Here is a 24699-nt window from a genome sequence, read left to right as displayed (position 1 = left end):
GTGTCTTTCTATGAACCGATGGTGGCATACGTGGCCAGGAACCCGGGGACCGTTCTTAGGAGGGAGCCAGGGCGGCGAGGAGAGTTTTACACCCCGAGAGGACGAGGGACCGCGTCAGGTTTCGCGGAGTCCCGGCTGCTCCTCACATCGCACCAGGAGCCGGCTCGGGAGGCGGCTCCTGGGCTCACCTGCTGAGCAGGAACCGGACGCTCTTTCCTCAGGGGACGAGCCCTAGTCACCGGGCGCTTCCCCAACGCGAACGTCGGACCTCATCATGGCAGAGAGAGAGGGCTCCTGAGGGGCTGGCACGATCCCGCCCCACCTCCGGGGCTGGCAGCGCCCCCCGCTGCCTGTGAAGAGGGCGCGGCGGGCGGGGAAGCGGAAGGGCGCGGCGCGGTGAAGGCGCGAGGCGGGGTTTGCAGTCAAGATGGCGCCGGCTGTGCAGGGGTTGAAGGGCTTGGTGTGGCAGAGTGAGTGTGGGGTTCTGCTCCGCGTCCACTTCTCGCCGGGTTGGGAGCGGCCTGAGGCAGCTCGAAAGGCGGCGGCGCGGGCCGGCTGGGAACACTCTCCGCCGCCGCTGCTGCTGAAGTGCCACCTCTTCGTTGTCCGACGCTTTGGGGTCTGGGGTCCCTTAGCACCCGTAACGGGACCGCGGCCCCTCCTGACGCGGCTGGAGGCGCGTTGGAAGCCACGTTGCGTGCCGGAGCTGAGGCGGCCAGGCCTGCCGCGAGCGGGAGGCGGCGGAAGGGCTCGGCCGGGCCCAGGGGCTCTGCGGGAGCCCGGGGTGCGGCAGCGGCTGCTCTGCCCCGGCTGGTTCGGCTGCCGGCTCGGCGGGAGGCGGCCGTGCCGCGGATGCCTGCGGTGCTGGCACCTGGATAGAAACGATTTTACCTTATTCCGAGACAAGGGTGGACTGTACAGGATATAGTCAGGTGTGCCTGCTCTTTAAGAGGTTAAACTAAAGTCAGCTTTTATAGGATTTCCCTATTGCTTTTGAAACAGCAGTTTTGGATAGTGCTCCAGGCTCTCTGATTGTCTCTCATGGTTTTCAAAAGGAAAAAATGAAGGTGTCTCAGGTACTTTCATAAATGAACAGTGGGTTTTTATTGCCACGTTTCAGAACAGGTTCTGCTGGTGTTTGGTACAGAAAACGAAATTGTAACAGCTCTGTGTTTTGGTGGAGTAGAAGGGCTAATAGTATTTCAGGTACTGTAGACCTTTGGGAAGGGCACTGTAGCCACCTTACACCAGACTTAATTGTTCTGAAGTTGTGACTCCCTGAGCCGCCCAGCCAGGTGAGTGACTCAGTCACTGAAATGAGAAGGTGCTGTTGCCTTCTCGTCTGCGTTTGCCGCCTCTGCTCCCACTAGCAAGCTCTGGTCTGCGTGCCTGTGTCACTGGGAATCAGAAACAGGGGAGAAAGAGGAGAGCAGGCTGTTCTGTGGTGTTCAGCCCTCGATCGCTGACATCTGTACCCTGCTCACGAGTTAGATACCTTTGTTTAAAAATTTGCCTTTAGAAATCCCTGGTTTTGCTGCTTTGCTTGTCCTGTCTTACTCTGTTGTTATTTGTGCCTTTAACTGCAAAGCAATCAATTTGTCCTGAAATGTTTTATAGAGGAGTTGGACCTTAAAAGCACCAGTGCATTATTAAGGCTTCTGCAAATGGTGTTGGTGGTGCGGACAAGACTGCGAGAAAGAAAGATTAGAGCAATAGTGAAGCAAGTGTGAATAATAAAACATTGATATTGAAAACTTTTTAAAAAAGGATTCTTCTTTTTCTGGAAAGAGTGCTGTGTTAGATGATGAGTTACTTTGGGCTTTGCAAGACTACAACTTTCTAATGTTTCAGCAAACATGTTTGTTTTGTTTTTAAGGCTGATTTGTCTGAAAATAACGTGTCTGTCATACTGATGCTTCATGTAGCTGGTTGTTGTCAGTGTGTATCTTATTCCTGCTCTGTGGATAGACAAAGTTTTACCTGTGTTTTGTGTACAGAGTGTTGTACCTGTGCTCTGGTATGGTGCTCTTAAAGCTCCTTTTTCCCATGGTGATAGCCCTTTCTAGAAGGTGCAATTTTAGACTGAATCTAGGCAGAAGTGTGTGAAAAGGTTCCTTTGTGAAAGTTTATCCGTAAAGTTCACAGTTGTGGGGGTAGGAGAAACTACCTGTATTTAGGAGGCAGTAGCTCCTGTGGATAAAATGATAACATTAACTCTACTGCGTCTGTGTGTCTATGTCTAAATAAGTTTATTTTCACAAGGAATTTATTTTTTTTTTTTTTTACAACTTTAAAATGTGTTCTAGACTTGCTTAATAAGATTCTAGCCTCACCGTGAATATTTATTTTTTAAAAATGATACAGCATTTCTGCAACTTTATTTTCCAGAACAGTTGCTTATGGTGAAAGTTGTTTTAGTCCTTTCTTCAGGAAGTGTGTTATAAATGGCTCATTAACTTTGTCAAGGTGTGGTGTGGGGCTGTGGTGTTTTTTCCTTTTTTCCTCTCTCCACACAGGGGTTTATCAGTCTTCAGTCCCATTGGGGTTGTGTGTAGTTCTTATCTGGTTTGGGAAGTAGAAGAAAAATGCCTTAAACTAATTAAATGTAGACAAAATTAGAGAAGGTAGTTAACATGCATGGTTGGTATGAAATTTGCGAGAAGGAAATGAATGCTTAGGCAAAAATGGGGTGCTATTCATACCTGGGTTTCTCATTGTTTTTGAAGCATTCGGAATGCTTACTAGAAACAAAAGAGATGATTTTGAGAGCCTGTAAACCAGGACGAGTCAGTTGTTTGGTGAAAGCAGCTGTAGGCCGAGGACAAAACAAATAGTGGTTGGAATGTTGCCGGGATGAATACACTGTATCTGCTCTGCTGTTAGCTTGGAATAAAATTTCTTTTAATGATGGGAGAAAGCTGACTTTTATTTTTAATTACTGAAATGAAGCTGAAGACACAACTTGATTATGCATTTTTATGTTCTGGTTTATTTTATAGGCAAGTAACTTAGAAATATTATAGAGAAAATATATTTGAGATTTTTGGTCAAGGCTCTCAGGCACTCAATTTATTAAAAAGACCTCTGTAATGCTAAGGACTAATTCCTTGCTAAGAGTATTATCAGAAAATATGAAGGTTACTGAAATCGTTTTGAGGCTGAAGATTTGTTCTTACACCTTGTATGCAGACCTAGAAAAATGTACGTAACAAATACACAGTATAAAAGTGTCAGGAAAAACGTGCTTGTGTTACATCCTGGATTTGAGTATTGTGAACAAATACATCTTGGTATCAGCTGTGGAGTGAGAAGCGTTCTGCGATTTTATAGAGCATATAGACAGAAATCACAGGAGTCTCTACCCAGGCTAAGCAGACCTAGAATTTGTTGAAAACTGTGGATTGTGTGTAACAGGAGGGATGTTGAATTGAGGGCAAGTCTGAGGAATGATAATGGATTTGAGGAGTTGTGTGAGCAGAGAAAGGCTCAGGAGAACTGAGTTTGAGTTCTGTTTGGTGGCATGAACAAAATATACCCATTGCATCCCTCTTGAAATATGCTTTTTGCTTAACTAACCTCAGACCAGTGGTTTTGCCAGTTTATTAGATGGAGTGTAAGATTTTTAAATTGCTATGAAGAATGTCAGTGCTGCAAAAAGTAACTTGAGGGTATTTGAAAGCTCAAGCGTAAAGTACTCATATTTAAAAATATACTCTGTCGTTGTGAAAGAGTCTGTGGAGGACATCTTTGTAAAATGCAACTATGAGAAGCATGAAGTATGACACTTTTGGGAGTGTTTTGTGCTCTGCAGTATTAGAATTGGTGAAACTGAACTGACGTGAAGGCTGGATGAGCAGGTAGGCTGCTCAGCTGGAAAAACTCCTGAATTCTGAGGCATGGGAAACTGGGGGTAGAGATGGGGTATCTTGTGACAGTGTTATGCCAAAAGGACTTGGACACAAGTGAATATGTTAATATTTATAAACACTGAAGAAACAGGTGTACTTTTTGGTGTATGTACACCCACGATTCTGAAACTTCTTATGGTTCTTTCACTTAGTGAATTCAGCATGCATTTTGTGATAATTGCTCATTTGTATTTTAGGCTTCTGTTTCTATTATTTTCCTTCTTTTCATTTGGGAAAAAGGTCCAGTTATTTTAATAGATAGCAGCAGTCATTAGCTTAATCTAAAATTATTTTCTCTGCAAAAGAGAACAGAATAATCAGACCTCTTTATTCCTGTGCTTATAAACACCAGGTTTTAAACAGACTTTTAATTAATACATACCACTGCTGTGAGATCAAACCTGCATTAGCCTGGTGACACCACTGCTGAAAGTTCCAGCTCAGTTCTGATGATCTTGAAAAGCTGTGGGGCATAACCAGAGGCTGACTTCTATTGCTGAATCCTGTACAAGCTTTTAAATTGATGTTTCTCCCAAAGTTGCTATAGCAGGACAAGATAATGGATACCTTAAGATAACTTTCAGTTTCTGAAAGAGTTGGTATTTTCTTAGCCTTATACTGGAATTCTACAGAAAGAACAAGGATATCTGAAGTTAGCGTATATTTTAAAATACATCTGTTTGTGAATGTCCAACTGCCTTATCTTAGAGTAGCTTAATTCTTTTTGCATGTGCACAATCCATTTAGTGAAAGAGTTGACAACAAAAATAGAAACGAAGTGAAACTTTTACAGGCTTGTGGTCATTCAGACTGATCTTTATGAAGTTGTTTATTATTAGCAAAAATGAAAACCTTAGCTACATCTTTCTGAAACAGGTAGATAGAGTGTTTGGTCCAGAATTCTCTAGAGGTGGATTGTTTGTTTGTGGTTTTTTTAGGTCTCTAAACATATGAGACTAAATGGGTGAATTATTTTTTTGTAACAGCTTGATTCCTTTAACTGGTAAACTGTGTTTCTTCTTACAGAGCTAAAATCACTAGTGTTTGATGACTGCAGGAAAGAGGAAGAATGGAAGGTATATAGTTTTTAAAATAATTTTTGTAAGAGTGATAGAATCACTTGAACAAGTATTGCTGGGTATACAACAAATAAGTATCATATAATGGATGGCACTTTCATTTAAAGTTGTTTTCTATTCAAGTAATGCTTTTTAGTTCTGCTAACTCAGATCTCTGTATAATACATCATGAAAAATCTAAGGGCTTGTCTAGGAAGGACAAATGGTTAGTTGTCTCAATTATTTTTTAAGTTTAAAAAAAATGTTTTTCTCACTTTCAAAAGACTTATATTTGATTAATTTAAAAATTATACTGCTGCTCAATACATGTGGGGCAGGATTCTGCAGTATGATACCTGTTGGAGCCACTTAAGCTGTGAAACAGTTTTAGAATAAGTACAGATAGACTTAAGCAAGCAATGGGGTAAATTACCAGAAATTCAAAAAGCTTGTGTGAAAGTTTTCAAATACTTTCTAGTAGTAGTAGTGGCGACAAGCTACTTATTTAAGATGGAGCTCATCTTTTGAAATCCTGAATGTAGGAAGCAGCCTTCTGGTGCTATTTGAGATTAATTTTCCACTGCAAAGTTGCTATATGTGGGTGATGAAAAGAAATAGATTTCAGCTTCAAATTTCCATGATGGGTTATTAAGGAAGTAACATGGGTTTACTGTAGCTAATTAACTTATCTGAAAACTTTTTTTTAAATATATTTAGATAATTCTTTTAGATGATTACACTACTAAACTACTGTCAATGTGCTGCAGAATGACCGATCTACTGGCAGAGGGTATCACAGGTAAGCATAGTTCTTTTAGTATATAGATGGCAATAGCTTTATAAGAAAAAGAGAATAAAATTGATGGTGCCCTTGCAACAAATTCGTAATTTGGTTGGTGAACATGAGTAGCTGTGGGATATTAGACTAGCAGCATTTCTTGCTGGTACAGTAATTATCCAACTGTGGTGTTTCTGTGGTTGTGTTTTTTTTTTTTTTTTTTTAATGAAAAATCCAACGTTTCTCTGCCTAGAAGCTAAAACTCTTTTAAAAATCTTTTTAGTAAAGATCACTGCAAGTTGGTTTTGGTGTGTTTTTGTTGTTTTTGTGCTTGTATTTTTTGTTTTTGTTTGGTTGGTTTGTATTGTTTTGTTTTGTGGGGTATTTTTTGGGGATGGGTGTGTGTTGCTAATGTGCAGGATGTGGGTTAGTGAGAAAGTTATCTGTCACAGTTGTGGGTTTTTTTTTCATTAAGGGTATTATCTGTCAGTTGAAGTTAAGGTTAAACAAGAGCTCAGTCAAGAATTAAGCAAATGTTAGTAAAACATACAAGAACAGGCAAATTACTGTCTGCATTTTTTCCAAATGTGTTCTGTAAATAGGTGATATCTGCTGCTTTGAATTCATTTAGGCTCATGAAAAGTAGAGTTAGGATACAAGGGCAGAGAAACTTTGTACTGAAGACAAAATGAGGAGACAATAATTGACAGACTCATGAGAGGTTGCAAGCAAGTGGATGTGATAGAGGCAAGAATTTAAATTTGACTTCTGTGTTGTGCGTGTGTAGTTCAGCCTCTTCTCAAAATGAGAGCTTTCTGTAATAAAAAAAACACACCAAAACAAACACAAAACAAAATCTAAAAGCCACAAAACCACCACTAACAACAAAACCCCCACACAACCTTGAAACTAAATTATGTCAGTGATTACTTTCACTAGAATAAACCCATAAGCAACCTTAACAGTAATTAGATTGTCATTTTCCCAAACAGTTTGGGAGTAGTTTCTATTGGAGTTTCTCATCTGCTGGATTTTCTCTCATGTACCTTGATGTTGGCCACTGTTGAAAGTGAATAATAGATGGATTGTGAGAGATCTCAGTTATGCAGTACACCTGTTTAGATAAGACCTTGCTTTTCTGCATGTATTTTTTTTCTCTAAAGTATTTTTTTTCTAGTAAGTTTTATGACCTTTTCTTCCCTACAACTTAAAAAAGGATGTTTTTCCTATTATAAAACACTTTTCAAAGTTGCTTTTTGTGATTGACCTTTCTGTAATGTTTATTAGTGTATCATCCTGCTGAACTTTTTCCTGCCTGTTTTTGAAATGGAAATGAACACACAAAATATAAATTATCTAGTTTTTTCTTAGTTTTAGGTTTAGCTTGTTAGAAACAATTTTGTAAGAGAGCATTATTTAGACTTAGTTATTTTTCCACAAGTAGAAAGATCTTATTCCAACTACTCAGTGTAACATGATCTTTCTGGGAGTCTAATAGCAAAGCTGTATACATTTCATTTTTTGCAGCGTATATTTAATTATAAGAAGTACTACTTATCCTTTGTGAGATACTTCCAGTGAGCAGGTATCCTGTTCATCAATAAGAAATCTTTTATTTTCAGTGGATTCACTACTGAAAAGAACCTGTCTTTCCACATTCAGATGTCTGATGTTACTTACTTCCCTTGTTCCTCTCCCTCAAAATTACTGAGCGACATTAATCTCTCTGCATTCTCGAGCGAGTATACTGCAACACTATATAGTAATGACTTGATTAAACAAAACCAAGAGTTGAGCGAAGCTGATTTGCTGAAAATACCTAATTTATGCCTGCAATTATATTGAAACAGAGTAAGTGCACAGGAAATAGGCAAACAAAGGACAGAAGAGGCTCTAGTCCAAACTGATACTCTGCATAGTTTCATTCTCCCTCTCCTTCAGTGTGCTGAAGAAAAAACAATCTCGCTGATGTAATTCTTTTGCGTGGTGGTTTGTACTGGTCCCTAAAGTTTGAGCGTGTTTGTATTGCCAGCCCTTTCTGGGTGAGGGTAAACTCTGCTTGTGTAGAGTAGCCAGGAAAAAATTAGTCTTACAAATTGAGTTGATGTTATACTGAGGGTTGAAGAAGTCTTGTGGTAACTTGTTGTATTTAAAATAATAAATAAAAAAATCAAAGCTCTCTTGGCAGGAGGTATTTCCTTGTCACTAATTTTGTGGACAACTTGATTGGTATTGTTTTATTTTTATCACCTCTACTAAAATAAGTGCGGTGCTTTCCTTACGCATGCACAAAGCTCTTAACTATAAATATGTAATATTTCTTACTTTATAGTGGTGGAGAACGTATATAAAACTCGTGAGCCTGTCCCACACATGAAAGCAATATATTTCATAACTCCCACTAAAAAGGTTAGTATTTTAAAGGAAGTGTAGCAAGATCTTTTAGACTGAAAAAGCATTCTTATTTTAAAATATTTATTTACTTTGTACAACTATGTGGTACTTAACTTTGCATTTTCTGTGATAATCCTTCATGTGATGCTTAATTTTCTGTAATGAAAAGACAATTCAGTGTCACCGAGTGTGTTGCAAATGTTTACCTTTTGATTAATGGAGGCACTGTTTCATTGCTTAGGTATTAGTAACCTCACTGAAAAAGTTGTATCGAATAATGATGATACCTTGAACAATAGAATTCAAAGTATTTGCTCTAATAAGAGATTACTGTTATTTTCTAAAAATTCTTGAGCTAATAAATCTCAGCACTGTTGTAGGTGGAAAATGATGCAAGTGTCTTGCTTTGTGTGCTTCCTAAAGTGGTCTTGGTGCATGGCTGCCCTTCTGTAATTGTTTGAAGTCACTTGGTGTGTTCAGCCTGGGGAAGAGGAGACTGAGGGGGGAGACTTCATGCTGGCTACAGCTTCCTCACGAGGGGAGGAGAAGGGGCAGGTGCTGATCTCTTCTCTGGTGATCAGTGATAGGAACCAAGGGAATGGCAGGAAGATGTGCCAGGGGAGGTTCAGGTTGAACATGAGGAAAAGGTTCTTCACCCGGAGGGTGGTGGAGCACTGGGGAGCACTCCCCAGGGACGTGTCACGGCCCCAAGCCTGACAGTGTTCTAGAAACTATTGGACAATGCCCTAAGACACATGGTGTGAATCTTGGGGTTGTCTTATGCAGGGACAGGAGTGGGACTCAATGGTCCTTGTGGGTCCCTTCCAACTGGGAACATTTTGTGGTTCTGTTATTCTTGGTCTGGAATTAAGAGTCTTCTACTTAAGTGTTTTCTTATATGTTGATTTGCAGTATTCCTAAGTGGAACTGGGTAATTAACAGGGCAGGAGGAGAGGAGGGAGAAGTTTTGTCTGGTATGTGAGGAAAGGCAAAACACTAATAATTTTTTTTTTTCTCCTATTTTTCCTATCCCCATAAGTCTGTAGATGGACTTATTGATGACTTCATCACCAAATCATCCAGCAGATACAAAGCAGCATATGTGTATTTCACTGACTGTGAGTAAGCTTTTGTGTTGTAGTTTGATAACTTTATATATGTAAATGAGTAAGCTTTTCCACTTTCCTGTACTTTAGTATGTGAAAATTTTTGGGTCCTGTTTCTTCAGAGAAGATTTGAGACTCAAGTAGTTAACCATATTTGGGTTGTCAGGACATGGTCACTGTGCTGTGTGGCTCACAATTCACAATTACAATTCACAATTACCAATGTTAATTCTTCCCCACCTCAGCTTTTAATTTAGGTAATCTAGTTTTATTTTAAAGTATTCTAGTCTTTTATGTTGGAGAATGTGGAGGAAGACAATTCACCTAAAACTATATATCTTATATAAACAAAATTGTACTCAAAAATATAAATACATGAGAATTTGCTGCAAGAACAATGTTTTGTTATTTTAAGTAGTTCCTTCAGACTTGTGAGCCAGCTTTTTCTCATGACCCTAAAGAAGGTGTCTACTTAGCCCTTGCATGCACCATTTAAATTGCAAAGCAGAGACAAATAGTGCAAATGGGGTCAATGTGAATACATGTTCCTCTGCAGTCAGTCAGTGTGACTGAAATGGTGTGTAAAGAAGGGAAAACAAAAAAACGCAGACATGTTGCTGAAGGCAGAGATGGAGTTGTCACTGTCTCTGCTTGTCTGAGGATGGTGTGTATCTGCTGCTCTGTTCTCAAAGCAGTTATCAAATTACTACCAAATCCTCTTGGTTTCTTGTTTCATTTTATGCTTATGTAGCAACTCTTGTTCTGGAAAAATACTGCTATCTTGCTGTTTCTTCCTTTATTGCTATTGCAAGTGTGTGAGCTTTCAGTTTGAGTAATGGCCAAAACTTTTCATGCTGAGAGGAGTTAGAGAAATAGCTCTGTCACTTCCAAGTCTGTGTAGTGTTAATGTAATACAAATATTCCTTGAATTCATTTTCTAGATTGGGACCCATAGTAGCCTGTAAGTGTAATGGAAGATATTTGAGATCTGTAATTAAATTCCATAGTTCTCTGTGTTTTACTCTTTGATATGTACACATTGTTTCTCCTCTTAACCTTTTTGGGAAATGTTTTCTGTCTCCTGTAAGAAAAGAAGTAGTAGAAACTTTTTCTTTGATAAAATTAATAGTCTTTACTCCTGCAGACTGCTAATCAGTGTTCTACAGCTTTGCTTGCCAAAAGCTAGTAAAAAATGACCAGTGTTGTTTCTTGAAAGAGAGCTCAAACACAAAATATTGATTATACTTTATTTTTCACTTTAGGACTATTTGGCAACTTTTTTGTTACGGTTAATTGGTTCTTAATTTAGAATTGTCTGTCTGGAATACTGTAAGCTTGTTAAGTGAGTTAACAGCTGGAATACACACAAATGGTTTATGCTTAGAATCTTTTTTTGTTCCTAGTTTGTCCTGACAACCTCTTTAATAAAATTAAGTCATCTTGTGCAAAATCAATAAGGAGATGTAAGGAGATCAACATTTCCTTCTTCCCATATGAGTCTCAGGTAAGTTTCATTCTTTCTTTCAACAGCAGAAAAAATAGTCTGGAGGACTATTTTCAAGTGTTGTTGACCTGCTAGAAATCACTTAATTGGAATGTAGGTGTGTGTGTGTTTTTGTTGTGTGGGTTTTTTTTTTTTTTTTTTTAATGGCAAACTGTATGTGACACCTATTGCTGTTTTAGCATATTTCTGGTACTTGCTTATGTTTTTCAAATGAAAACTCATGCAGTTGTACTCAAATGTTTACTATTTGCATTTGACCTCTTTGCAAGACTTGGAGTCTGTTGCAGTAGAGAGGTTAGAAAAGGAATCTATTTCTGAGAGGAGGAAAGTATTCTGGTTTGTCTTTAGTAAGCAGTAAAGTTTGTTATTGCTTATACTGAGGTGTTATTTTGACTGACTAGGTAGGGTGGTGCATAGAGTAGGAACAAGTAGAACTAACTACTTGGTGAAAATCAGAAAAGGAGAAGTGGATGAAGAGAACTGCAGGAAAGGGGAACCAAAACCTAACAAAAAAAAAAGGAAAACATAACTTGGCAAACTTTTTTTGTTGAGAAGAAAACATGGAAATTCATGTTTTTTTTCTCAGTTAAAAATTTGAGACCTCCAGTGGGAACCAATGAGTGGTTTCCACGTGAAACCGCATAGTATGTGTTGTCTTGCCAAATAATTTGTCACTCGTGCAGTTCATCAGACAGAGAAGGCTAAAATGTACTCTGATACTCGCTAATACAGTGAAGCCTCCAAACCCTGTCAACTGCTGGGAGTTGTAGAACTAACCATGAATGTTTCCCCATGGATCTTTCCTGTATTCTTCAAACTTTATAAACATATCAAAGGTCAGAACTCTTATGTATACCAAGTGGCAGGTGAATATAGGAGAGGTTGCTGCTATCCATGTCTTATTGTGATGCAGTTTCCTGGTTTGAAGACCCCTTTTTATTAATAAAGGGGTCTTATTATTTAGATCAAGAAGCCATCAGAGAATAATCAGTGTACTGTTTTGTTTGTTTTCCAATGGTGTTGATGTTCCCAAGCTTTGTTTCAAACTGATTTTTGGGTATCCTGCTAAAGCTGATCTTAAGGAAAAGTTTTGTAACTTCCTCTACCAAGTAAGGCATAAAAAAATTTAGTTGTCCTGGTTCTCTGGAGGACTTACCATCAAAGTAGAAACTGGAACTCCTTTTCTGTAGTTGGAAAAGAAGCAGCACTTAGTCTCTTCTTGTTTTTAATTTAGTTTTGTGTTCTCGGTATTTTGGGTTGTGAGAACGTTTTGAATCCTCAGCAAAGGAACAGAGAATGTTAACTGGATTTCCTACTTTAAAATCCCTGGGCCTGCTTCCTGGACGATAAGAGCAAATAATCAGACTGAGCTCTGGGCAAAGTCTAAGTGATTATCTACTCGAATGAAACAAACATCTTTATCTGGATGGATGTTCTTTGGCTGTCTAGTTAGAGTCCATCTGAAGCTGGAGAAAATCCATTTACTGACAATGGGATTGTTTCCATGTTTGCATTCCGTTTACTAAACTGTTGAAAAAGATTTTCCTTCTATGTAGTACTAAAAATCTTTTATCAAGGTTTAATGCATTTAAAGAATATCAATTCTTGGATGGAAAGGTTTCATATAATAAACTTGACACCTTCAATGATCATTCTGATATTGCATTGTATGGCTCTGTACGAGACCCTGGATGGTATTTAGTGCTGCATATCTCGGGCCCCTCCATCTGTACGGACAGGAAGCAATTTGAAAAAATGGTAATTTTCATGGGGTGGAGAGTAATAGAGGAAAAGAGTAGGAGAACAAGAAGCAGATGCGTCCAACAAGACACAGTACTGAAGTATGGTTTCGGTTTTTTGGTAAAGTATATTATCTGTGACTTTATTACAGCATTTAGTTTAACATACTAGCAATTGTTTTACCAGATATTTAAAAAATATACATTTTAAGCCATGTTAGGTTTTTTTTTTCTTGGTTGTATTTTGCATAGGTATTTACTCTCAATGTCCCAGATGCATTCTACCGCTGCTATAGTCCAACTCAGGAAAAGTCAAAGGATAAGGATGCTGTAATGCAAGTAATGGCCGAACAGATTGTTACCTTATGTGCTACACTAGATGAGAATCCAGGAGTACGATATAAAAGGTGGGGCAAAATCGTGTTGTATAGTGTAGTTGTTTTTGCTTCTGGGACTTCCTATATTGTTTGGTAACAGCTTGAGGCTGCAGCATAGTTTATTGTGGAGTAATTGTTTTTAATCCACAACTCTGAAATTTGGAATGATAGTAATTTTTGATGTGTAGACAGGGCAGTGAATTATTTCTGTGTATTTGTATAACAGTACTTTTTATACCCAGTTTTATTATGAACTGCATGTTCCATATTTGGTTGGTAAGATGCTGCTCTAATATGCTGCATTCTAATACACTGCATGTGCATAATCCTGTGGCAGAACTGCTCCTGGTGGTGGTTTTGTAGCTCCACTTGGCATCAAGGAATCAATAAATTGCTGAGGCAGGTGGGATCAGGATTTCTTTGTGGTAGAGATATTGAGGAGAATACTTACTGAGATTGGATAGAGAGGACAGAGTAGTATCTTTGAAGTCAAAGTAGGCATCTAAAATTATGCTCAAGAATGCCATTCTGTGGTGTAACATGAAACCGTGCCTTAGGCTTTGCAAAGGTAACAAAATAATTGCTTGACTGTTTCTTCTCTTTCTCTTTCTTTTTTCTTTCTTATTTTCCACCTCTAAGAGAGAATTTTAGGTGCTGGGCCATATGCCAGCTATTGTCAGTCTTTTGGCTGAAGCTGTTTCAACTGTGTGGCATACCTGAAGCATTCAAAGAGTGGAATCATAATGTAAGAGTGAATATATATTAGAAATACTTAGAACGGAGTTCAAAAACTGCTTGTGAAACCAGAAGATCAATCTAGGGAGTTCTTTCTATTTTAAAGGTAGCATTTTAGTGTTAAGATGAAGAATTATAAGTTATTTTTGCATGTTTGTTTTTTTCCCAGTGGACCATCTGATAGAGCCAGCAAACTTGCACAGCTTGTTGAAAAACATCTTGAAAACTACTACAAAACTGATGAGAGAAGCCAAATAAAGGTAGAAAGTGAACTAAAAATATGGGGTGTGGATTGTTTGGGTTTTTTTTGTTTGTTTTTTGTAAGTCTGAGAAAAGATCTTTGGAACATGTTTTGACAATATGTTCTACAAAACCAGATTTTATTTATTAATAAAGGCAACTAGTTGCCATTTAGTTGTTTTTGTGTATGAAAGCAACATAGAGGTAGTAACTGATACAGTAAATCTGTATGTAAACAAATACAATTTGTACATTCAAACTAGTTGTACTTGAAAAATTTGCCATATGGTAATGATAGAAACCTGAAGAAGAGTGGATAACTTTTGTTTGAACATCACTTTCCATAGGGCTGTTTGTAGAAGGGACTTCACTGCAGAACTGAACTCCCATTGAGGGATTTATTGTCCACAAAGATACAGCTTTTCACATAAATAATGTTTCTGATCTGTCACTACAGATTAGGGCAGATGCCTAAACACAAAAGTATGGGGTAAACCCTCTGACTTGCTGACATTCCATTCTGCTAGAGAAATAAATGTACCTGATGCTGCTGCTACTCTGCTAAACCCCAAAGCGAAACTTTCAGTTGAGTGTTGAGAGATGATTTTTTTTTTCTGTATTGCAGCACAGTCTAGATAATCTGCTCTGAATGCAAACAATACACTTATTTATGGAAAGACAGAGAGAGGCCTTTTTTTGTGGTTTGTTGTTGATGTGTGGGTTTTTGTTTGTTTTTGTGTTTGTTTTTTTTGTTTGTTTGTTTTCTTTTTTTTCTTTGCTCATTAGGTGAGGTTACTGAATGCATTGCAATGGGCTAAGAGCATTACCTTAAAATTAGTATTTAAACCCACTTTGTTCTGGTTATCATTTAAACATTTGTTTCTATTTATGTTGATAAGCACTTGGACCACAGTTTCTAAAAATGTCTGCAGTGCTGTAACTTACTATAAATTTAACATGCTAACTTTGTACTGAATATCTTTATTTTATGTTTTTCTAGGCTAAAACCCACTCCCAACTAATAATAATTGATCGTGGATTTGACCCAGTATCAACTGTACTTCATGAACTCACCTTCCAGGCAATGGCATATGATCTGCTACCAATTGAAAATGATACTTACAAGCAAGTATTTCTTAAAAAAAAATCTAAACTCTTTATTCTTGATTATAAAAATCTGTGGAATTGTTTAGCTGAATTGCTCCATAGCAATATTAGCTGCTTGTATTACATAAGAGTTCCTTCACATATTAGACTTTCTTCTTGGATTTATAACTTCATCTTTTTGTTAATTTCCTCATTTAGCTGAGATTAGGTGGGATCTAATTAGCATTTTTCGAAGGTTTGAGTAACAAATTGCTTTTTTTTTTTTAAAAAACAAAGGACTTTGTACTAGACTTGAAGCAAAACCTTGGTAGTATGTGTTCAGATTCTTTACCTTTTCTTTCATAGTCTCAGCCTTTTTGGCCTAACAAGGCAAACAAGACCAGTAATCAAATACTGAGAAGAAGCTTAGTTGTTTTTTTTCAGGAATGCTCACTTTTAGACCTCCAGTCATGTAATTTGTGTAGATGTCAAAATTTACATGTTTCCATCTGAAATGCACACTTAGGTAAGCCATATTCAGTTTATAAGCATTATAGTATCGCTATTTGGCATAGTGATATGTTGTTTTGTGTAAGGTACATATTTTGCTGTTGGATTGTTCTGACACCAATGATTGTGGTAAGACTTTGCTTTCTGATGACACACAACAGCAAGTGAGACCTGATTGCCTCCTTGTTTAGTTACGCAAACAGGAATGCCTATCTTCTCTGCCAGAAATACTGAGTGAATATTTTCATAGAAGATGTAGAATTCTGTGAATCTAAAATTTGCTGGGGATGAAAATGCAGCAGAGTATGTTTTCTAGGTGGTCATGATCTGACTGTCACAATTAATCTTGTAATTTTTTATTTTTCTGCTTTCTGGCCATATATACTGTGTGAGTTTCTGTAAATGTAGTATGATTGTTATCTTGCTTTATGAGTTTATTTCTGTTTGTAGAAAAGTAATAGCTCGTCTGTAGTACTGCGAAGCATGTTTCTTGTATATGTGAAGTAGTTTGTCTTAATTAGTCTATTTTGTGGGTGAATGGGACTTCATTTTCCCTCAGAGTAGCAAAATGTCGTATAGCAGATACAAAAAGCTGCACTTTGCAAACTCAAGGTGTATTACTTTGTGCAGAACTTGGATTTGAAGTTACAGGGATGTTGACATGGGAAGCTGAAGAGTGAAGTGCATGTAATGATTGAAATTCTGGTTACTGTTGATTTAAGAGAGTGTCCAGAAGCTACTGCCCAAAGAATCATTCTAAAATTAATCTGCTTCTTTTGTGTTCAAAGGTGTGATTGGTAAAATCCTTAAATTATATTGTATTGGGCAATAGCTTGGCTTATAAAGTAAAACCTGTATATGTTACTGCAGTTACCATGTATGTTGATGAGACCACAACAATTAATACTTTAATGAGTTATGAAAATTAGGGGGGGTAAAAACAAACCACAAACAAAACAGCTGTCTGAATTTTCTCTTGGAAGATACAAATCAGAAGGACCTGCCGGGAAGGAACGGGAGGCAATTCTGGAGGAAGATGAGGAGCTCTGGGCGAAGATTCGGCACAAGCATATTGCAGATGTGATAGAGTATGTGAATAAATAAGAAATCAGTCACAAATGCAAGTTATAAAAGTTTATTTGAGAGGGAATGCATTTGAACTGTTAAGGAAGTAGGAATACAGGCAGTAATTAAACTGGTTTGCAGTCTAGACTGCGTCTTGTTAAATAGTTGATGCTGGGAAGAAAACATACAAAAAACATTTCAAAAATACAGGGTTTACAGAGGCATGCAATTTTACTTAGATTAATTGCAGTTCTTGAGGAAAATGGAAATAAAATTATTTCCTGGGAAATATCTTCAGATCTTTTAAATCTGAGGGATTATTTTGCATGCAGTACTAGCAAGTTATTGCCTCAAATGACATTATGCAGATATCATAAGCAGAATGTTTAATTTTGGTTTTCTGTGTCAAAAAGCTATCTTCTGTGAAGGAGACCTGTATTTGAAAGTTTTACTTTCATTCAGAAGTTCTTGTTGCACAGTTATTTTAAGACTTTTTTAGGTAAAGATATTAAAAAAAAAAAAAAAAAACAAAACCAAAAAAAACAAAAAACAAACCTGTAAGAACCATGGTGCTGTTGCGTTTGATGACTTTCCTTTGCTTTTTTCAGGGAAATACCAAAACTTTTGAAAGAAGTTGCGTCGAAAAAAAAGGCAACAGAAGGAAAAGTAAGTTGTTTAATATGTTGTTGTTTTTCCTGGTAATTTAATTATTTTCAGCTGGTCATATCTATGTAATTTATGGGTCTATTACAGAAATTGAGGCTTATCTCAATGGCTTTTTTTGGAGGGGGAAAAAAGGCAAGGCTGCAACAGGAAAGAAAATTAGTATGTCAGATATTGAGGGTTGAAAAATGTTCAACTTGTATCATTTCTTTACAGTTGTCGATATCTGCTCTGTCCCAGTTAATGAAAAAGATGCCGCACTATCGTAAAGAGATTAATAGGGTAAGGGGTCTTCTGTAACTACAACTTCACAGTAAATAATTTTGTACATTATAATTTTCTGCATTATTTAAGTCTGGTTTTACTCTGTAATTTTTACTCTGTGATTTTTCTGTTAAGTGTCCTGTAACTTTTCTCCAAATTAATCAGCTACTGTAAAAATTTGAGGAGAAAACTTTTTTCCAGGTGATTCATTTTGGTATGGGAAAAAAAAAGCAAGCCCAACACTGACGTGTTTTGTGTGCTTTGAGGGTTGAAGATAGCACAGCACTTTCACATTTTTAAAGGTATTGTGGGGGTCAACCTTGAAGTGAAGGGTAAAACACAGAAAATGCATGATTGGACTGAAGGGTAGTTGAAGGATTGACTCTTGTAACCAGTGAAAATATTTGCTTGATGTATTAAAAAAAAAAAAAGGCAATTTATGTGTGGGGTGTTTTTTTTTGTCTTCTAGCAAGTTGTCTATCTTAACTTAGCAGAAGATTGCATGAGCAAGTTCAAATCTAACATAGAAAGGCTCTGTAAAACCGAACAGGTATGCTTTAAAAAACCACAAACTAAACAACTTAGTGCAAATGTGACTTTCTTGTTTGCAGGAGCAGATGTTTGTTTTTAACTGACAAAAGTGCTGTGTCTCTTGCCTTTTTTTGTGATCACTTGACGCAGTAGTATTAAAGCTAAGTGAGAGACACAAGACTTTTGCTTTGTCAATAAAGGGAGGTCCTTGTAGAATTTTGGGTTTTTTTTGTCTTTGAATCTGGCTGATTTGTATAAGGAACTTATTTGTTTTCTTTGTTCAGAACTCCTAGGAAGTTGCCTTACTATGTTCTGCAGAAGGAAGCCCTCCTGAAATGTCTGGGAAAATCACCTATTAGGATGAGGCATTACATTATACTACTAATCTGAAGATGAAAACTATCAATTTGTATTTATAGGGATTCTAGATATCAAACAGTTTTAAATGTTTGAGTTGTTATGTAGTGTTGTTTTAAATACTACTTAACTATTTAAATAATTATATCCAAGTCTTTTCATACTGAGTTTAAATTGGTACAGCTTGATTGTTTCCTGAAACCTACAGTTTCATAAAATTATATTTTAGAGCACACAAAACAATGCTTTTGTTAATGGTTACTCACTAAACCTTCCTCTTTTTTTTTTTTTGTTTCCCTTTAATTTAGGACTTGGCTCTTGGAACTGATGCAGAAGGTCAAAAAGTGAAAGACTCGATGAGAGTACTTCTTCCAGTTCTGCTCAACAAAAGTCATGAGAGCTATGACAAAATTAGAGCTATTCTCTTATATATCTTTAGCACAAATGGTATGATAACCTGCTTTTTTTTTTTTCTCAGTGCTATGGACTTCAACTCAAGTTTTTGGATAGTCCAGTATTTTTAGTTAACTTAAGCATCTGTATTGGAGTTGATGGCCAAGTTTGAAGGAAATACTGTCTGTTCTCTGTAGCTTTTCTCAAATTAGAATCAAAGGTGCTATTGATAAGGAGCTAAGAGATTCAGTACAAGTGCAGATCCATACAGTGTTTGAGCATCATTCCTGTCCTTTTCACATAGTATTTAAGCTGTTAAAGGGGGAGCTCCATGTCCATTGCAACCTGAAAATGAAGATAATGGGGAAGGATTTCTAGTGGAGGAGGAGGAAATTGACAGAATGTGGGTCTGAAGAATCTGTTAACAATATTGACTTTTGGTCTCAAAAATGGACCATTAAACAAAATGTTATCTAAAATGTAGTATTATGTTAAACTTAGAGTAGGCTGGTCAAACAAACAAACAAACAAAAAAATCCTGGACTAAATAACAGCCCAGAATGTGTGAGACAAAATTGGTCTTACTCAAAGTCACATGGTAATAAAGTTGTGTGTTTTCCTTATATCAAAGGAACTACCCAGGAGAACTTGGACAAGCTGATCCAGAATGTGCAAATAGAAAGTGATAGTGATATGATAAGAAATTGGAAGTACCTGGATGTTCCTGTTATCTCTTCAGTAAGAATGTATTTATTTATTTTGTAATTTCCTGCCACCCAAGCACTAGTCTACAGCTCTTTTAGCGACTCTTAGCAGTATTATCTAGGTCTTTTTTGGAAGCAGGCAATTGCTATGAATTCTTGTTTTATGATGTGTCAAAGTGGTAAATCCTTTAAACAATTAACAAATATTTTTCAAATTAAGATACCTATAATATAACGTTCCCTATAAAATCATCACATGGTGGCTTGAGCTAGTTGGTTTTGGAAAGTGCCAACTTACTCAGTTCCTTGTCTCTGAAATTAGTGTTTTCCAGCGTATCTGGAATTCTACAGGTATTAATTGTTGTTCTTTGTGGTTATTATTTTTATTATTATTTCTTTACAATTTTCTGCTGATCCCTCCCACCTGCTATTAACTGGGTGTTTGTTTCAAAAATTCAAATACATTGTATAATACAACTGTCTTTTGCAAATCTTTTCAGTTTGCTGTTCAGCAGAATAAACACCCGAGAAGGGACCGTTCTTCAGAAGAAACTTTTCAACTTTCTAGGTGGACACCTGTTATCAAAGATATTATGGAGGTAAATTTGACCAACTAGTTAATTCATGAGTGCAGTGCAGAAATTTACTCTAGTGAGCAGTTGTATATATTGAAATTCCACAGTATCTTGAGTTACCATTGTTAAATGCATCTGCTGAGCAAAGCAGTCACTTTTAGCTGTGTGTAATATAGAACATTAGACTGCTGTGTGTTAGTGAACCTCCTTATCAGAGGTTATTTTGAAGGTGAAGCAAGCGAAGCAAAACGTCTTTTTAAATAGCTTGTCCTGTGATTGGCAGTGTTCAGTGTAATTTAACAATCTGCCTTTATTTTTTTTTTTTCTCTAGTGGGTCTTTAAACTGCAGTTCAGATCTGAACTGTAGATTAGTGGAGGCTGGAAAAATGTTCCTTGCCAGAAGTGTAGGTGCTTTGTTCTTACACCTCATCCTGCGCATCAGTTAGTGACTGTCAGATGGAACAGTGAGTTCACTGGACCTTTAGTCTTACCTGGTGCTGCCATTCATAGATTGTTGGTGACTTTAACACATTCATTTGTGCTTCAGGGAACCCTAACTCTTCTCATATACTGCTATAGAGGAATGAAATATGTTAGAGTAGTTAGAGATAAGCTACTAGTGAAATCTGAACATTTAAATCCATACTATGTTTATAAAGAAAGCATATGTATTCCCAATTGTTGTGATATACAAAAGCCCTGTAATAACTTCTAGTGTTATGTTGCCTAGCATTTTGTTACATAGGGGTGTTGTTCACAAGACGCTGTTTATGGTGATCTAAGAAATCGTATGTCCTGCATTTAAATTCCAGTTAGATTTCCTTACTGGAAGTAAAAACTTGATGGGTTTTAGGTCTACATGGATGTTTAAAGTGGGTCTTCGTTCTGCCCTTCAGGATGCTATAGAAAACAAACTAGATTCAAAAGACTGGCCTTATAGCTCCCAGTGTCCTCCTACCTGGAATGGATCAGGAGCAGTAAGGTAAATGGTTAAATTTCTTGAAACGTAATTATCCTTTGTGTGTGAGCTGTGTGTGCAGCAAGGTCTTTGCTTTGTATTTATTTTCCCCTTTGTGATAATTGAATAGTTTGAGTAGTGTGCTAACTTGTTTTTGTTAAAATTCTTTTAATGACTCATTTGTCTACATTTTTTTTACTGAAATCATAATCAAACCATGAACTGTGTGACAGAAATTGTTACTGCTTAAGTGTATAGTTTTTACCAAAATTAATCAGTAAAGGTGTGTAAATGTCATCTTATGAAATCTTTCGCAGTGCCCGCCAGAAGCCCAGAGCTAGTTATAAAGAGGCGCGGAAGAGTAGTGCAAGACTGATTATATTTGTGATTGGAGGAATTACGTATTCTGAGATGCGCAGTGCTTATGAAGTTTCTGAAGCCTACAAGTCCTGTGAGGTTGTTATTGGTAAGCTGCTTTTGGGAAAAGGTTTTACTACATGTGTTTCTGGAAAATGTAAGGATCTTTTGTCTTACATTCCCCAAGTTGGTTCAGTAAACTAGTATTATAGCCAATATATATTTTTTTTAACTGTGCACTTAAAAGTATCTTTTCAGTTTATGTAGGTAGCTTGATGTTTGGGACTTTTTTCAACAAGATATTAAGGTAAATAAATACAGTTATGCTCTACAAAAGAATCATCATGAATTACATCAGAGAAATATATTATTCAAGTAACCTGATGTAGAGCAAAAAGGATTTAAACAGACCTGGAATTTCCTTGCTTACAATTTTGTCACAAACTTCTGTATCTGCCAGTGCTTTACCTTCAGGTATGCTTATTACTCTCATTGCTTCTGGAAGTAGTAGGAAAGCTGGCAGACTAATGTGAAATTCTGTGCTTTGGGAGGAAGAGAAGTATTTTCTTAAAAAACAAAATCGAAACCCAAACAAAACTCAAACAAAACCAACTGAACAAAACCCCAAACAAAACAACCCCAAAAGACTTTCAGTGTAGCTCAGTTGACTCTGCAACATCTTTTTGTTGTGATTTCTTTAGAGACTTTATACAAACCACACCATGATTTACAGCTTTTGCCCTGGAAACTGGAATAATCTTCCTAATCTCTTTAAGATGTAGCAGTACATGCATAAATTACCAGCTGGGTCAGTAATTCTCTCATTTAGTACTTCAGAGGCAGCAAATGTTTGTTCCATCAGCTGCTGTGCTTCCAAAAGTCATTTTCTGTTATGCTGTTTAAACTTAGGTGCTAAAACATTTGCATATATGATATCTCAAAACAGACCTTCTGGATGTAGAACCTTACCAGAGACTTGTATCCATCTGCAGTGGCAGCTGGTGTCTGGGTGCCGGTTCATCTAAAGCATCCTAAATTGCTTTCAAAGCCTATGTCTGGTGATTATATTTAGTCTTGAGTTTCAAAAAGGATTAAATTTATCTACCATGATTTTAAATAAATAAATAAATACTATTCCTTAAAGCAATTACAGCCTTGATGCTGAGGTCTAGAGTCTGTTACCTCCAAAACAGTGGGTCATGTTGTAGGCGTATTTGTGTGGTGGTGTTTTTTTTCCTTTATTTTTTTGTTTGCTGGGTTAGTTGGTGGTGGTTGAGGTAGGCCTAATGCTGGTCCTAGTTTTGAGTTGCATCGGAAAGACCAGGACAACAGGAATGTAGCTTAACAAGACTGTTTCTTCATCTGAAATTCGTTTACAAAACTCTGGTTTGTTCAGGTCACTCTTCCACTGTAGCACCTGACACTAACTGCAGCACTGTCTTCCCTTGTGTTTAGAGATGATTCTTGTAGTTTTGCTTGTAATCCTGATTTCGGAGGGAAGATAACTTCCAAATGTCCATGTTGTGTAAAGCAAGATGAGAACCTTCTTGTATTGCTGACTCAGGACGTGAGGAATGTTAGCCCATTCAAATTAGCCCTACTGAAACTTAAGGTTCAAGACAGCCCTCATCTTAAACAGTTAAGAGTTCCCTTCATAAGTGTAGCGTAACTGCTCATGGCAGAAGTTATAATCGCTCTCTATGAGAAGAGTGGTAGTTATGCACTACTGAAGAATAATAAGTATTTTTTTTTTTTTTTGCTGCTCCAGAGTTGGAATTTGTTGCAAATGTTTTCAAGGAAATGTTGTTCAGGAAAAGCCAGTTTTCTGTAACTGATCTTTCTGTGAAAAAGTACTGTTTGTGATAATCTTTGAAATGGTTTCTTGATTCTAGGATAAAGCCTGTCACTAACTCCCCCTTGCACATAATGGGCAGATTTCTTTCAGGCTGGGACAGTTGGGTAGAGTGAGAGCGGCCCTGGTTCCAGCCTGTGTTTGAAACTGGGCAGAGCAGGGACTTGGAACTTGAATCCAAAGTAAGGGTCATAGTCTGGATGGCTCAGTGGGTGGAAGAGGGACATTGCCTACCTAATGGTGACACTTACATGATGACACTTTTCATGATAACATGTGAAAACAACTTGGAACTGTTGTACTTTTTTGTTTTCTAGGTACAGTAAAAAACACTGGCATGTGACTTTTTTTTTGAGAGAGAGAATGTGTAAAAGTCAGGATTTCAGACTGCTAACAGTTAATACTTATATTCTTTTTTCAGGTTCTACTCATATTTTGACACCTAAAAGACTACTGGATGAAATAAAGGCCCTTAGTAAACCAAAGGACTTGGTCTGCATTAAGGATGAGTAGATATGGTGATGTTTGTGATGCATTAGAAGACAAGTAGTATGTACATATTCTTATGGAATTGACTTTTTGAAATACTGTACTAGGACAGTACATGGTTGTGACTAGTGGAATGTCACTTTATAATTCAAATTTGCTGCTTTGTTTGGGGAGTAGAAGGCAGAGAGAAGAAAAAAATCAACACGAGTGTTTCTTAGGTTGTATTTAGTATAGACGGTGTTACACTCTAAGTGCCTTTTCAAAAGACCATGTTCATTCCTGACAAATTATGCTAAGAGTTATTGTGATTATACATAAACTGGAATTGTTTTTGAGAACTGTGAAATTTTTCTATAATAGTTTATTTCTAAAAATGACTGAATTAAAAAGGGCCTGGGTTCTTAAGTAGAAGCTTCAGAAGAAAATTTTGTAAATATGAGTTTATGGTACAAGTATTTAACACAAGTGCAATGTCTCAAACTGTAATATTTTCTGTAAAATAACTCACTGAAAATTCTTAATATATGTAATTGTGAAAAATCAAAAGCTTTTTTTATGGTGGTGGGTTAAGGTAGCAAGTTAATCACGGAAGTACTAAGCAGTTATAATTTCAATAAATAACTTTGGAGAAATGCTGTCAACTGTGCACTGAAGTACACTTTATATTTAAGTAGATACAGGGATTATTACTAAAGGTTTAAAATAACTTAATTTTTTTGCAAACTTCCTTATGATTGTATCTACATAGTCTATCTGTTTTATAGTTGAATTGCCTGTGAGATAGAAGATCCAAACTTTTGACCATAAATTCTCTTGTTGTGGGAGTGGCAGCAGGGAAAAGGAGAGGAAAAGAAGGGAAGCAGCTGAATCTTTTACATGGCTTGGTAATTTAAAAAAGAAAAGCAAAATCCAAACCAAATACCAAAGCCTGATGCATTGAAGAGAATGAACTGTTTTCTTCTACTTTGTTATGTACTAAGAAATATATAAATTTGTGTTGAAGGAGATCAAATAAATTATTAATTGTATCAATTCTGTAATACTGGTAATATTTAG

The 24699-nt window shown here is 37.0% G+C and overlaps 1 protein-coding gene across 3 annotated transcripts; it reads left to right on the top strand.

Moving 5' to 3' along the window:
• The first annotated feature begins 392 nt into the window (after positions 1 to 392).
• STXBP3 (syntaxin binding protein 3) lies at positions 393 to 24671 on the top strand. 3 transcript variants are annotated; one of them, XM_082053266.1, is made up of 19 exons: positions 393 to 470; positions 4935 to 4984; positions 5684 to 5765; positions 8077 to 8153; positions 9178 to 9256; positions 10648 to 10748; positions 12740 to 12894; positions 13769 to 13859; positions 14840 to 14964; positions 16419 to 16523; positions 17109 to 17166; positions 17380 to 17445; positions 17897 to 17977; positions 18624 to 18762; positions 19340 to 19446; positions 19913 to 20011; positions 20884 to 20969; positions 21263 to 21411; positions 23576 to 24671. In XM_082053266.1, the coding sequence occupies exons 1-19, from the start codon at positions 428 to 430 to the stop codon at positions 23665 to 23667; spliced, it is 1785 nt and encodes a 594-aa protein (XP_081909392.1). In that variant the 5' UTR covers positions 393 to 427; the 3' UTR covers positions 23668 to 24671. The 3 variants fall into 3 exon arrangements, with proteins under 3 accessions (XP_081909392.1, XP_081909394.1, XP_081909393.1); XM_082053268.1 differs by having other exon boundaries at positions 429 to 470; positions 5734 to 5765; XM_082053267.1 differs by having other exon boundaries at positions 439 to 470; positions 5697 to 5765.
• The last annotated feature ends 28 nt before the right edge of the window (positions 24672 to 24699 follow it).

The sequence above is a fragment of the Streptopelia decaocto genome (genome assembly GCF_964273445.1).
Source record: "Streptopelia decaocto genome assembly, chromosome: 5".
In the NCBI taxonomy this organism is placed as follows: domain Eukaryota; kingdom Metazoa; phylum Chordata; class Aves; order Columbiformes; family Columbidae; genus Streptopelia; species Streptopelia decaocto.
Note: the sequence above shows the minus strand (reverse complement) of the source record. Positions and strands in the feature narration are given on the sequence as shown.

Excerpts from the sequence above, each read along its gene's own strand:
- STXBP3 (XM_082053266.1), top strand. The coding sequence starts at position 428 with ATGGCGCCGGCTGTGCAGGGGTTGAAGGGCTTGGTGTGGCAGA. Across the intron at positions 5,766-8,076 it reads ACTGGCAGAGGGTATCACAG|TGGTGGAGAACGTATATAAA; the intron begins GTAAGCATAGTT and ends CTTACTTTATAG. Across the intron at positions 10,749-12,739 it reads TCTTCCCATATGAGTCTCAG|GTATTTACTCTCAATGTCCC; the intron begins GTAAGTTTCATT and ends TATTTTGCATAG.